This window comes from Mustelus asterias, chromosome 18, assembly GCF_964213995.1.
Source record: "Mustelus asterias chromosome 18, sMusAst1.hap1.1, whole genome shotgun sequence".
Taxonomy (NCBI): Eukaryota; Metazoa; Chordata; class Chondrichthyes; order Carcharhiniformes; family Triakidae; genus Mustelus; species Mustelus asterias.
In genome coordinates, this window is record NC_135818.1 from 36,601,463 (window position 1) to 36,614,015 (window position 12,553).

Below are 12,553 nucleotides of genomic sequence, written 5' to 3' on the forward strand. Positions count from 1 at the left end.
ATACATTTACAAAAAAAGTTCTTTATTTAACAATACTTCCGAGTCTTACCTTCTTATTATTTTTAATGCGAGTAGACATTCACACACGCCCTCTCCCACACCCACTCTCACCTGACCTACTGCGGAGCCCATGGAGGCGTCTCCCAGTTTCAAACGCTCGTTTTAAACTACTGAATAGAACTTTCCACTTTTACTTTTGACTGAAAATCCTACTTCACAATAATACTGTCCCTGAGATAGATATTAAATTCTCCCAGAACCAGATCAAAGTGATTCTTAGGTCCTGAAGGTTTACTTCTGATCTTTCCCAGCCTGTTAACTTAACCTCAGAACTATCTTTCCTGCTACAAGTTTTCCCTGCAGTTAGGCAAATCTTCCAGCCTTGTTTTAAATCCTCATGAATTTGTTCTTTTCGATCCAAGCGTGAGCTCTCATGCACATTTTTGATCGCTAAATCATAAAGGTTTCTTGCGTCTAGCTGTTCTCTCTCCCTCATGATTCACTTATATCCTTTAGGAAAGCCTGTTCTCAGTGGCATTCCAAAGACTCTTTCTCCCCCCCCCCCCCCCTCTCAAAGCCCATCGCTATGGCAATATGAATAATGTAGGCCTTGTACTCAGTAGAAATGCTGATCAGCTATTTTTTAGACCTCAACTGTATTCTATCTTGGAGGGAAATGGACGCTTTAAAAGCATTTTAAAACCTGACATTCTCAACATCTTCCTGGAACTTTACAGATTCACAGTATAGCCATTGTAAGCACAGATGTTGTTGCCCTTGTCTCCAAGTGTGAATACCTTACCCCTCTTTTCCAGCAAAACAGCCCAGACCGCCCTTTAATGTTTAACAGCCATGTCACCCAGGCCAGTTTTTGGTCAGAATTCAGAGCAAGTCACACAATCCCTTTCACTAAATTAAAGACAGCCACAAAACACAGCAACCCCATTAACAATTCACGTTAAAGGTTCCCTTTGCTCAAGTACCATCCCAATCAGTAAAGAATGTTGCTTGGTCTCACAGACAATCTGGCAGAGTTTTCTGAACAGTTTTACTATCTTCAGAACTCTGCATCCTGGATGGTCAATCCAAATGGCTTACCCCATTGATCTGTGGTACCTCAAAATCACTTCTCAGCAGATGAGGCAGTCTTCTGAAGCTCAGACAGTAGGGAATTTTGCAGGCACTGCATTTAGACGCATGATTCAGCACCTGCCTGTACAAAATGATATACAACGCTCTTAAAGAACTAAGGAAGTCTATTAAGCAACTTAGTCTGGTTGGCAACCCAGAATGTTCTATAAAATTGTGAAATTATAAAACAGCAAGTGATAACAGAAGCTTAACATTTTTCACCTAAGCTGCACTAGCAACAAAAAACCTAAGAATATGACTTTGTTTTGTCAAAACATAACACCCAACAGCTAGTTTAACTGATAACTTCAGATATCTGTTAATATTTGTTCACTAAACAAGTCATTGTCCTCTTTGGCAAGAAGCATAAACAGAATTGTGCAGCCCGAGGAAGAGGTGTGTATAGTTCCATTTACAATGAATGGACATCAGAAGGGGTGAGGCATACTGTCATAAGTAACACTGATAGAAGAAGACATCATTCCCATTTATAGGTTGCTTAGCAGCACGCACTTGCCAACATCACAAAATAAACCAAAACAATGGAAAATCGCCACAAGTATTTTATATTTAGTATCAATTTTAGGACACCAAAAATATTACATCATTTGGAATTTTATACAAGTCTTTCAGGTGGACATTACTTTTCAAATGGTATTAAAAATGTAACATACTTCAAAATATGCATCTCATGAAAATTCCAATCAGATCCGCAATTGCCAAAAATTCAAAAAAGTTAAAAATTTGTTTCCTCAATACTTTGACATAGTACCAAATATTTAATCAATCTTAAGTCCAAGTTATATCTGAATTATTTATATATACGGAATGCTTCACACTAACTGACATTTTTTAAAGATACAACTGACGCATTCACAATGCAATGTGCACACTATCAAAGGCAAGTAAAGCACTGACGTCAGTAACTATAATAATTAGATTAACAAATAAGGGAACCTCGTTATAAGAATGCATATTAAACAATAAATACAAAACCGTGAAATACACTCCATTCTATTTTGATTTGCCACTCTGCAAGCTTCTACTTCCTTTATAATTCAATGGGGTTGTCTTCAACAGCATTCTTGTTGGCTATTGAGAAGTAACCAGTCATTGATAGGAACCTTCTTCCTCCCTCCTGTATTTCAGGCCCTCATTCCTGGCTTAAGGCAGTCATTGGACAATCTCAAAGTAGTGTAATATCGCCATAATGTGCTGAGGCATAAACACATAACCAGTGTACACAGCCATCCCAACAATAGATATCAATAGGGAGTCTGAAAAGTAAAGTTAAGGATTAGATTTTAATAATGTTGAACAAAATACAATTCCTCTGACGTATTTGAGAAAAGGGAAAAAAATTGGATCACCCCTGATGTTGAACTGATCTTTTATAGTGAAAATTAGTAGAGAGCTATGAGAATTGGTAACTATGGTTTACTTTTCCCCTTCATAACCCAAGAGCAACTTATTCACCTTCTTGATTTGCAAGGCTTATTTTCATTTATCTGATGAGCCAATCTACTTTAAAGCTATTCAAATGCCTTTTAAAATTGTTCAATATATCAACTTAGGTTTTAAAGTTTAATTAGAAAACTAAACAGAACTGTAGCATGCGTGTTTAACAACTAAACGCTATGCAAGAATACATCAAAATACAATGTTAGCAGCAGTGAGTGTCATTGCTCTCTAGATGTTAGCCTAATATAAATTAGCATGGGTAATTACTAGCATTTTAACATACCTGCAGCTGGAAGCAAAAATCTCGGGAAAAAATTTCAGATAACTTTTTGACAAATGGACCACAAGCAATAAAATCATGCACTGTTGAAATTACTAACACAAAACTGAATTTAGCCAGTTTTAGCTTGCTTTGACTAATTTTAAAATCAGACATATTTGTACATGGATAGGTCTTTTAGAACGTTATGCATACACAGAGTTTTGACTTAAGTTTGAAAAAGATATGGTTCAACACTACAAATGTGCATATCCAAATGTCTCATGCACCAATGCAATAGTGAAGTGCAAACACGGTGGAAAAATAAGGGGGAAATTAAAACGATACTCAAATCAAAAACTCACCACTTTATACAAATGAAAAATCAGAACATAATAGAAAACCTTCCAAAGTTCGACACTGGCTTGGCAATTATTAAACTTATATATTATATGTGCAGTGGAAAATAAAGAAATTTGTTTCTGAAATTTCACCATAATTAAATTACTTAAGACCAGCAGTTCAAACAGAAGAAGCATGTATATAATACTTAAGATGATAGATCAAAATGATGTCTTCCTGGAGGAAACAGGAACGTTTTGAACGTATTTGTTGCAGTCACGTTAAATTTACACTGCGAGTAGACATTTTGTATAAACTTGCCTCCTACTTCTAACCTTTCCAAAATGCAGCCTTGCAGTGCTCTCCTATAATAGTTAACTACAACAACCAGCCCTTGCAGCAAACACATTTTAAAAGGATACTGAATATGGTCCTTTCCCAGGGCTCTAACATGTACAGTGCTGTAATCAACAGATACTGGTAGTAAAGCCAGGACATCTGTTTCCATGCCGTTCCCAGTGCCATGGCCACTGCTTTAGTTTCCTCCAAAACAGCAAGCTAGAGAGAACAAAAACATATCATTAGTCATTATCCCTTATTTTATTGGGACAACTGCTATTTCCGGGAAAAACAGCAACATCGGTCTTTAATCCAAAATGGAAGCTCCAGAGGTGGGAAATTCTTTGCATGAGACCAAACAAAAGGTAGTAGTAGAGGCGGGTACAATTTTGTCTTTTAAAAAGCATCTAGACAGTTACATGGGTAAGATTGATACAGAGGGATTTGGGCCAAACGTGGGAATTGGGACTAGTTTAATGGTTAAAAACTGGGGAGCATGGGCCGAAGGGCCTGTTTCCATGCTGTAAACCTCTATGACTATAAAAAGAATTGAAAGAGCTTAATCGATTCACACTTCAATATCATCAGTCTGGCATGATTATTTTAGTGAAAATTCACAAGTCTGTCATAGTAAAAATGCCAATAGTAAAACCAAGTAGCCAAATTGCAATTTACTATTTTCTTCTGCTATATTTTTGCTAAGAAAAACAGAGGCCCAGATATGTGCTGACGACACTTGCACTGTTTGTACAGTGGTGGTGTGGCACATACCTCCAAATCACACCTTGGCATGCCCCTTTACTCCTTTGGTACCACTTCATTTCAGTGTCTCACTTTGCTCCATCCCTCTCACCTATTGTTTAAAATCCTTGCTCTCTATTGCCGATCCAAGTACCATGCCGATTTTCTCAACAAGCTATCTTCACTGATTTCCTCCCTCAGCCTTTAGCACAGAGATTTCTCATCCTTGGTCATTCCAACCTCAAATACAATTCATGTTCTCTCTTCTGAGTTCACACTACTCCTATTCTCCCTTATTTATCCTGCCCAAGTAAACTTACCAACCTGTATTCACAGGCACCTCCCTGACTTTGCCAACTTACATGGCCTCACTACCCCCATCGTTTTACTGACTGGTAAGGCAATCTCTGATCACTTCCTTGATTCCCTCCCCACACAATCCCCCACCCTTCCTGAATGTATGTCCTTCTGTATTCACCCTTGGAAAAACCTCTTCCAACTCACTTAGGACCGCATTTTTAAAATTCCAACTGCTTGGCCTTTGATCCTCCAATCACGACAATGTTTCTGCAGCTACCAATCTACTCAACCATTACCTCCAATACCCTAATTCCCTCGATTAAAACCATTCTCCCTTCTGAAGATTACCCTTACCTTACTCTTTCTCTTCAGAGCCAGCTCTGTAGAATTCACATGGACTTGAAACATTAACTGTTTCACTCTCCACAGATGCTGCCGGACCTGCTGAGTTTTTTCAGCACTTTGTTTTTTATATAATAGCTCAGGCAGCTCTACTAAATCTTAGTGACAAAGAAATCAATGAGTTCCTAGCATTTCTTGTTGATGAGTGCGGAGGAGGTACAGAAGGGTTTAAGATGGTTTGCAATGAAGGAGGGAAGCCAGGGTTCAACTTTGCATTCCAAGATTATACTAAAATAATGAGCAGTTTGGCAGAAGACAACAGGGATCCCCACATCAGAATGTGGTCTAGCCGGACTGGAAAATGAAGAGCTAAACCTGCAATAGATGTTCAATTCTGCATCTCTTAGCCTTAAAGTGGAGCCAAACATCATACCAGTGGAATGACTAAGGGGAAGAGAGTGATGGTTTTTGTGGGCACAAAGGGAAAGGTGAATGAAGGTAGAAACACAATGAGCTGTAGAAATGTCTTGGTGATTGAAGACCCAAAGTGCTTTGTAAGTGATTTGAAGAAGAGTTTTTCTCAAGACCAGGAACAGAAAAATCTATCTCTGGAAGGGAGGGAGATATGCATGATAAAGGGATACCAGAATTGGAGAGACTGGAAGGAGAGGGAGAGAGAAGAAACAGAGAGAGATAGACATGACTACATAGTGCACTGAAGTACTGCATTCACTATTAACTTTTGGCCTGGAATTTGCTGTTAATGGCAAATGAGTTGACTTAGATTTTCTGTGGATTTCTTTCGCTGGAACTTGGGGCTATTAGAGAGACAAACAGTGCAGCCAAAATCCAATACAGAGGTTTGGGGACAAAAAGAACAAAGAACAAAGAAAAGTAAAGCACAGGAACACGCCCTTCGGTCCTCCAAGCCTGCACCAATCATGGTGTCTGCCTAAACTAAAACCATATGCACTTAGAGTTGGTATCCTTCCATTCCCATCCTATTCATGTATTCATCTAGTTGCCCCTAAAATGCCACTATTGTGCCCACTCCCACCACCTCACCAGATAGCACATTCCAGACATTCACCACCTCTGTGTAAAAAACGTACCTCGCAGAGCTCCTCTAAACTTTTCCCCACGCAGCTTTAACCTGTGTCCCCTAGTACCTGACTTTTCTACCCTAGGAAAGAGCATCTGACGATCCACTCTGTCCACGCCTATAATTTCCTGGATTATCCTTCCTGCCCTTCTGAAACAATGGAACAACATTGGCTATCCTCCAGTCCTCTGGAGCTTCACCTGTAGCCATGGGGATACAAAGATTTCTGTCAAGATCCCAGCAATGTCCACCTTTGCCTCCATCAGTATTCTGGGGTAGATACCAGCAGGCCCTGGGGACTTATCTACATGAATGCTTGTTAAGACACCCAATACCTCCTCCTTTTTGATATCGACATGACCCAGAATGTCTACACACCCTCCCGAGGCTCCTCATCCATCAAGTCCCTCTCTCCGGTGAAGTGACTGAGGCAAAGTATTCATTTAGTATCTCGCCCATTCCCTCTGGTTCCATCCATAGATTCGCTGCACTATCCTTGAGTGGACCAATCCTTTCCCTGGCTACCCATGAATAAACAAAACAAGCTACTTGCCTCCTCACTGAAATCAGACGGAAAAATTCTCTCCAGGCGAGCCAGGCGAGGGGAGTCGCAGAGCGTGAGAGCCGCAGAGCACGAGAGCCAGAGAGAGAGAGAGAGAGAGAGCCAGAGAGAGAGAGAGAGCCAGAGAGAGAGAGAGAGCCAGAGAGAGAGAGAGAGCCAGAGAGAGAGCGAGCCAGAGAGAGAGAGAGAGAGCCAGAGAGAGAGAGCGAGCCAGAGAGAGAGAGAGCGAGCCAGAGAGAGAGAGAGAGAGAGAGCGAGCCAGAGAGAGCGAGCCAGAGAGAGAGAGCGAGCCAGAGAGAGAGAGAGAGCGAGCCAGAGAGAGAGAGAGAGAGCGAGCCAGAGAGAGAGAGAGAGAGCGAGCCAGAGAGAGAGAGAGAGAGAGAGCGAGCCAGAGAGAGAGAGAGAGAGCGAGCCAGAGAGAGCGAGCCAGAGAGAGAGAGAGCGAGCCAGAGAGAGAGAGAGCGAGCCAGAGAGAGAGAGAGCGAGCCAGAGAGAGAGAGAGCGAGCCAGAGAGAGAGAGAGCGAGCCAGAGAGAGAGAGAGCGAGCCAGAGAGAGAGAGAGCGAGCCAGAGAGAGAGAGAGCGAGCCAGAGAGAGAGAGAGCGAGCCAGAGAGAGAGAGAGCGAGCCAGAGAGAGAGAGAGCGAGCCAGAGAGAGAGAGAGCGAGCCAGAGAGAGAGAGAGCGAGCCAGAGAGAGAGAGAGCGAGCCAGAGAGAGAGAGAGCGAGCCAGAGAGAGAGAGAGCGAGCCAGAGAGAGAGAGAGCGAGCCAGAGAGAGAGAGAGCGAGCCAGAGAGAGAGAGAGCGAGCCAGAGAGAGAGCGAGCCAGAGAGAGAGAGAGCGAGCCAGAGAGAGAGAGAGCGAGCCAGAGAGAGAGAGAGCGAGCCAGAGAGAGAGAGAGCGAGCCAGAGAGAGAGAGAGCGAGCCAGAGAGAGAGAGAGCGAGCCAGAGAGAGAGAGAGCGAGCCAGAGAGAGAGAGAGCGAGCCAGAGAGAGAGAGAGCGAGCCAGAGAGAAGAGAGCGAGCCAGAGAGAGAGAGAGAGAGCCAGAGAGAGAGAGAGCGAGCCAGAGAGAGAGAGAGCGAGCCAGAGAGAGAGAGCGAGCCAGAGAGAGAGAGAGCGAGCCAGAGAGAGAGAGAGCGAGCCAGAGAGAGAGAGAGCGAGCCAGAGAGAGAGCGAGCCAGAGAGAGAGAGAGAGAGAGCGAGCCAGAGAGAGAGAGCCAGAGAGAGAGAGCCAGAGAGAGAGAGCCAGAGAGAGAGAGCCAGAGAGAGAGAGCCAGAGAGAGAGAGCCAGAGAGAGAGAGCCAGAGAGAGAGAGAGCGAGCGAGCCAGAGAGAGAGAGAGAGAGCGAGCCAGAGAGAGAGAGAGAGAGAGCGAGCCAGAGAGGGAGAGAGAGAGCGAGCCAGAGAGAGAGAGAGAGCGAGCCAGAGAGAGAGAGAGAGCGAGCCAGAGAGAGAGAGAGAGAGCGAACCAGAGAGAGAGAGAGAGCGAGGCCAGAGAGAGAGAGAGAGAGAGCGAGCCAGAGAGAGAGAGAGAGCGAGCCAGAGAGAGAGAGAGAGCGAGCCAGAGAGAGAGAGAGAGAGAGAGCGAGCCAGAGAGAGAGAGCGAGCGAGAGAGAGAGAGAGAGAGAGCGAGCCAGAGAGAGAGAGAGCGAGCCAGAGAGAGAGAGAGAGAGAGAGCGAGCCAGAGAGAGAGAGCGAGCCAGAGAAGAGAGAGAGAGAGAGCGAGCCAGAGAGAGAGAGAGAGAGAGAGAGAGCCAGAGAGAGAGAGAGCGAGCGAGCCAGAGAGAGAGAGAGAGAGCGAGCCAGAGAGAGAGAGAGAGCGAGCCAGAGAGAGAGCGAGCCAGAGAGAGAGAGAGAGAGCGAGCCAGAGAGAGAGAGAGAGAGCGAGCCAGAGAGAGAGAGAGAGAGCGAGCCAGAGAGGGAGAGAGAGAGCGAGCCAGAGAGAGAGAGAGAGCGAGCCAGAGAGAGAGAGAGAGAGCGAGCCAGAGAGAGAGAGAGAGAGAGCGAGCCAGAGAGAGAGAGAGAGAGAGCGAGCCAGAGAGAGAGAGAGAGAGCGAGCCAGAGAGAGAGAGAGAGAGCGAGCCAGAGAGAGAGAGAGAGAGCGAGCCAGAGAGAGAGAGAGAGAGCGAGCCAGAGAGCGAGAGAGCGAGCGAGCCAGAGAGAGAGAGAGAGAGCGAGCCAGAGAGAGAGAGAGAGCGAGCCAGAGAGAGAGAGAGAGAGCGAGCCAGAGAGAGAGAGAGAGCGAGCCAGAGAGAGAGAGAGAGCGAGCCAGAGAGAGAGAGAGAGAGAGAGAGAGCGAGCCAGAGAGAGAGAGAGAGAGAGCCAGAGAGAGAAGAGAGAGAGCGAGCCAGAGAGAGAGAGAGAGAGAGCGAGCCAGAGAGAGAGAGAGCGAGCCAGAGAGAGAGAGAGAGAGCGAGGCCAGAGAGAGAGAGAGAGAGCGAGCCAGAGAGAGAGAGAGAGAGAGCGAGCCAGAGAGAGAGAGAGAGAGAGCGAGCCAGAGAGAGAGAGAGAGAGCGAGCCAGAGAGAGAGAGAGAGAGAGCGAGCCAGAGAGAGAGAGAGAGAGAGAGCGAGCCAGAGAGAGAGAGAGAGAGAGAGCGAGCCAGAGAGAGAGAGAGAGAGCGAGCCAGAGAGAGAGAGAGCGAGCCAGAGAGAGAGAGAGAGAGCGAGCCAGAGAGGGAGAGAGAGAGCGAGCCAGAGAGAGAGAGAGAGCGAGCCAGAGAGAGAGAGAGAGAGAGCGAGCCAGAGAGAGAGAGAGAGAGCGAGCCAGAGAGAGAGAGAGAGAGCGAGCCAGAGAGAGAGAGAGAGAGCGAGCCAGAGAGAGAGAGAGAGAGCGAGCCAGAGAGAGAGAGAGAGAGCGAGCCAGAGAGCGAGAGAGCGAGCGAGCCAGAGAGAGAGAGAGAGAGCGAGCCAGAGAGAGCGAGCCAGAGAGAGAGAGCGAGCCAGAGAGAGAGAGAGAGCGAGCCAGAGAGAGAGAGAGAGCGAGCCAGAGAGAGAGAGAGAGAGCGAGCCAGAGAGAGAGAGAGAGAGAGCGAGCCAGAGAGAGAGAGAGAGAGAGCGAGCCAGAGAGAGAGAGAGCGAGCCAGAGAGAGAGAGAGAGAGCGAGCCAGAGAGAGAGAGAGAGAGCGAGCAGCAGAGAGAGAGAGAGAGAGCGAGCCAGAGAGAGAGAGAGAGAGCGAGCCAGAGAGAGAGAGAGAGAGAGCGAGCCAGAGAGAGAGAGAGAGAGCGAGCCAGAGAGAGAGAGAGAGCGAGCCAGAGAGAGAGAGAGAGAGCGAGCCAGAGAGAGAGAGAGAGAGAGCGAGCCAGGGAGAGAGAGAGAGAGCGAGCCAGAGAGAGAGAGAGAGAGAGCGAGCCAGAGAGAGAGAGAGAGCGAGCCAGAGAGAGAGAGCGAGCCAGAGAGAGAGAGAGAGAGCGAGCCAGAGAGAGAGAGAGCGAGCCAGAGAGAGAGCGAGCCAGAGAGAGAGAGAGAGAGAGAGAGCGAGCCAGAGAGAGAGAGAGCGAGCCAGAGAGAGAGAGAGAGCGAGCCAGAGAGAGAGAGAGAGCGAGCCAGAGAGAGAGAGAGAGCGAGCCAGAGAGAGAGAGCGAGCCAGAGAGAGAGAGAGAGCGAGCCAGAGAGAGAGAGAGAGAGCGAGCCAGAGAGAGAGAGAGCGAGCCAGAGAGAGAGAGAGAGCGAGCCAGAGAGAGAGAGAGCGAGCCAGAGAGAGAGAGAGAGAGAGAGCGAGCCAGAGAGAGAGAGAGAGAGCGAGCCAGAGAGAGAGAGAGAGAGAGAGCGAGCCAGAGAGAGAGAGAGAGAGCGAGCCAGAGAGAGAGAGAGAGAGAGAGAGCCAGAGAGAGAGAGAGAGCGAGCCAGAGAGAGAGAGAGAGCGAGCCAGAGAGAGAGAGAGAGCGAGCCAGAGAGAGAGAGAGAGAGCGAGCCAGAGAGAGAGAGAGAGAGCGAGCCAGAGAGAGAGAGAGAGCCCGAGAGAGAGCGAGCCAGAGAGAGAGCGAGCCAGAGAGAGAGAGAGAGAGAGAGCGAGCCAGAGAGAGAGAGAGAGAGCGAGCCAGAGAGAGAGAGAGAGAGCGAGCCAGAGAGAGAGAGAGAGAGCGAGCCAGAGAGAGAGAGAGAGCGAGCCAGAGAGAGAGAGAGCGAGCCAGAGAGAGAGAGCGAGCCAGAGAGAGAGAGCGAGCCAGAGAGAGAGAGAGAGAGAGAGCGAGCCAGAGAGAGAGCGAGCCAGAGAGAGAGAGCGAGCCAGAGAGAGCGAGAGAGAGCGAGCCAGAGAGAGAGAGAGAGCCAGAGAGAGAGAGAGCGAGCAGAGAGAGAGACAGAGAGCGAGCCAGAGAGAGAGAGAGAGAGCGAGCCAGAGAGAGAGAGAGAGAGCGAGCCAGAGAGAGAGAGAGAGAGCGAGCCAGAGAGAGAGAGAGAGAGCGAGCCAGAGAGAGAGAGAGAGAGCGAGCCAAGAGAGAGAGAGAGAGCGAGCCCAGAGAGAGAGAGAGAGAGCGAGCCAGAGAGAGAGAGAGAGAGCGAGCCAGAGAGAGAGAGAGAGAGCGAGCCAGAGAGAGAGAGAGAGAGCGAGCCAGAGAGAGAGAGAGAGAGAGAGAGCGAGCCAGAGAGAGAGAGAGAGAGCGAGCCAGAGAGAGAGAGAGAGCGAGCCAGAGAGAGAGAGAGAGCGAGCCAGAGAGAGAGAGAGCGAGCCAGAGAGAGAGAGAGAGAGCGAGCCAGAGAGAGAGAGAGAGAGCCAGAGAGAGAGAGAGCGAGCCAGAGAGAGAGAGAGCGAGCCAGAGAGAGAGAGAGCGAGCGAGTCAGAGAGAGAGAGAGAGAGAGAGCCAGAGAGAGAGAGAGAGAGAGCGAGCCAGAGAGAGAGAGAGAGGGAGCCAGAGAGAGAGAGAGGGAGCCAGCGAGAGAGAGAGAGAGGGAGCCAGCGAGAGAGAGAGGGAGCCAGAGAGAGAGAGAGGGAGCCAGAGAGAGAGAGAGGGAGCCAGAGAGAGAGAGAGGGAGCCAGAGAGAGAGAGAGAGGGAGCCAGAGAGAGAGAGAGAGGGAGCCAGAGAGAGAGAGAGGGAGCCAGAGAGAGAGAGCCAGAAAGGAATTGAGAAAGAGACAAAATAGACTCATACTTGTTTAAGTTAATTTTCAATGCCAGAGAAGTTGTTCGGCAGTAATTAAGACTTAAGAACATAAGAAATAGGAGCAGGAGTAGGCCATCTAGCCCCTCGAGCCTGCCCCGCCATTCAATAAGATCATGGCTGATCTGACGTGGATCAGTACCACTTACCCGCCTGATCCCCATAACCCTTAATTCCCTTACCGATCAGGAATCCATCCATCCGCGCTTTAAACATATTCAGCGAGGTAGCCTCCACCACCTCAGTGGGCAGAGAATTCCAGAGATTCACCACCCTCTGGGAGAAGAAGTTCCTCCTCAACTCTGTCTTAAACCGACCCCCCTTTATTTTGAGGCTGTGTCCTCTAGTTTTAACTTCCTTACTAAGTGGAAAGAATCTCTCCGCCTCCACCCTATCCAGCCCCCGCATTATCTTATAAGTCTCCATAAGATCCCCCCTCATCCTTCTAAACTCCAACGAGTACAAACCCAATCTCCTCAGCCTCTCCTCATAATCCAAACCCCTCATCTCCGGTATCAACCTGGTGAACCTTCTCTGCACTCCCTCCAATGCCAATATATCCTTCCTCATATAAGGGGACCAATACTGCACACAGTATTCCAGCTGCGGCCTCACCAATGCCCTGTACAGGTGCATCAAGACATCCCTGCTTTTATATTCTATCCCCCTCGCAATATAGGCCAACATCCCATTTGCCTTCTTGATCACCTGTTGTACCTGCAGACTGGGCTTTTGCGTCTCATGCACAAGGACCCCCAGGTCCCTTTGCACGGTAGCATGTTTTAATTTGTTTCCATTGAGATAGTAATCCCATTTGTTATTATTTCCTCCAAAGTGTATAACTTCGCATTTCTCAACGTTATACTCCATTTGCATAT

At 47.8% G+C, this 12,553-nt stretch overlaps 1 protein-coding gene across 1 annotated transcript in view; it reads right to left on the reverse strand.

The window, feature by feature from the left end:
- Positions 1-1,676: 1,676 nt before the first annotated feature.
- The window catches only part of sptssa (serine palmitoyltransferase, small subunit A), an 11,489-nt gene continuing 612 nt past the window's right edge, over positions 1,677-12,553 (reverse strand). The window contains exons 2-3 of the mRNA XM_078233741.1: positions 3,616-3,751; positions 1,677-2,408 (exon numbers count right to left, since the gene is read on the reverse strand). Of these exons, the coding sequence (XP_078089867.1) occupies positions 2,305-2,408; positions 3,616-3,718 (207 nt within the window). The 5' untranslated portion in view covers positions 3,719-3,751 and the 3' untranslated portion in view covers positions 1,677-2,304. The remainder of the gene's footprint in view (positions 2,409-3,615; positions 3,752-12,553) is intronic.